The sequence below is a fragment of the Mizuhopecten yessoensis genome, unplaced genomic scaffold (assembly GCF_002113885.1).
Source record: "Mizuhopecten yessoensis strain PY_sf001 unplaced genomic scaffold, ASM211388v2 scaffold6891, whole genome shotgun sequence".
Lineage (NCBI taxonomy): Eukaryota > Metazoa > Mollusca > Bivalvia > Pectinida > Pectinidae > Mizuhopecten > Mizuhopecten yessoensis.
In genome coordinates this window covers 64,670-65,861 of record NW_018406776.1, presented here as the reverse complement: position 1 = coordinate 65,861, position 1,192 = coordinate 64,670, and the positions used below count along the sequence as shown (strand labels likewise).

Here is a 1,192-nt window from a genome sequence, read left to right as displayed (position 1 = left end):
GCTAGCATTTACAAACAAAGCGACGCCATTGAAATAATATATCGTGGTGACGGGAGTGCACTGTTACAAACTTTCCAAATTTTCAATGTGGTTTGTGAGGCTGACATGTTATACTACCCTAACGATGTCCACACGTGTAAAATGGAAGTGACACCTATTACTGACCTGGATCAAGTCAATATCACTTCCTCTACGGGAGTCATAATGCTTGCTTATTATCCCAACCTGATTTGGAACGTTGAGTCAACCACAAAGAGCAACGTTGTCGCTGGAAGACTATCTAAGGCAATGCTTTATATTACAATCAGTCGACGACCCACGTTCATGTTTCTCACACTCGTCCTACCCATCATTGCCTTGAACTATATGAATATACTGGTGTTCTTGATACCGGTCGAATCAGGGGAGAAGATATCTTACGCCATCACGGTACTGCTGACGTTTGCTGTGTATCTGTCTGTATACTCAGAAAAGATTCCCCCGTTGAGTCACCCGGTTGCCATCTTCAGTGTCTCCATCCTCATAAAGCTATTCACAAGCTGTCTCATAGCGCTTTGTTGCGTAGTCATCTCAATGATCAGCTTCTATCAGCAAGAGCATCGAGTTCCTTCAACAGTGCAGCAACTAACTGTATGCTTTCTTCGAGACAGAAGGATACGAGGCGTCAACAAAACATCGACACAGAACGACTCTACGATGGACATGGTGATTCAATATGACGCGGCTCGTGAGGTTGGTACACTCTGTCAGGACGAGGACCGTCTAGAGATTCCGACTCAAGTGACGGTCGGCTGGAAGGAGGTGACTATCGTCATGGACAGACTATGCCTTGTACTCTTTGCTGTGACATCTACCATTGAGACAACTGTGACTGTGATTTTCATGATGACTCGTTATTGAAGTTACACTGTTTAACACATTACGTTTTGAGGTTATTTCAATCTTTTTTTAAAAAGTCTCGGTTTTTGTTAATTAGGTCAAGAGAGTAAAATTTATCAAAATGAAGCAAGATAAACGTCATTGTTTTAATTGAATTTAAACATATATATGTTAATGTCAGGAAAATTTGAACAAAGTAAGATATTTTTTAACATTATATACCATAATATAATGGACAAATACGTCTACAAACATTTTGATTCGTGAAGACCAATATTTCTAGATAATGCATGTAGGTCTACTGCTATTAGTA

General features: G+C 40.1%; 1 protein-coding gene across 1 annotated transcript; it reads left to right on the top strand.

The window, feature by feature from the left end:
• Window positions 1-204: 204 nt before the first annotated feature.
• LOC110452792 (acetylcholine receptor subunit beta-type unc-29-like) lies at window positions 205-900 on the top strand. The gene has a single exon (XM_021501468.1). It carries the CDS (start codon window positions 205-207, stop codon window positions 898-900), a length of 696 nt encoding a protein of 231 aa, XP_021357143.1.
• Window positions 901-1,192: the final 292 nt, after the last annotated feature.

What these genes read in the sequence shown, in the direction of transcription:
- LOC110452792 (XM_021501468.1), top strand. Translation starts at nt 205, where the DNA reads ATGCTTGCTTATTATCCCAACCTGATTTGGAACGTTGAGTCAACCACA.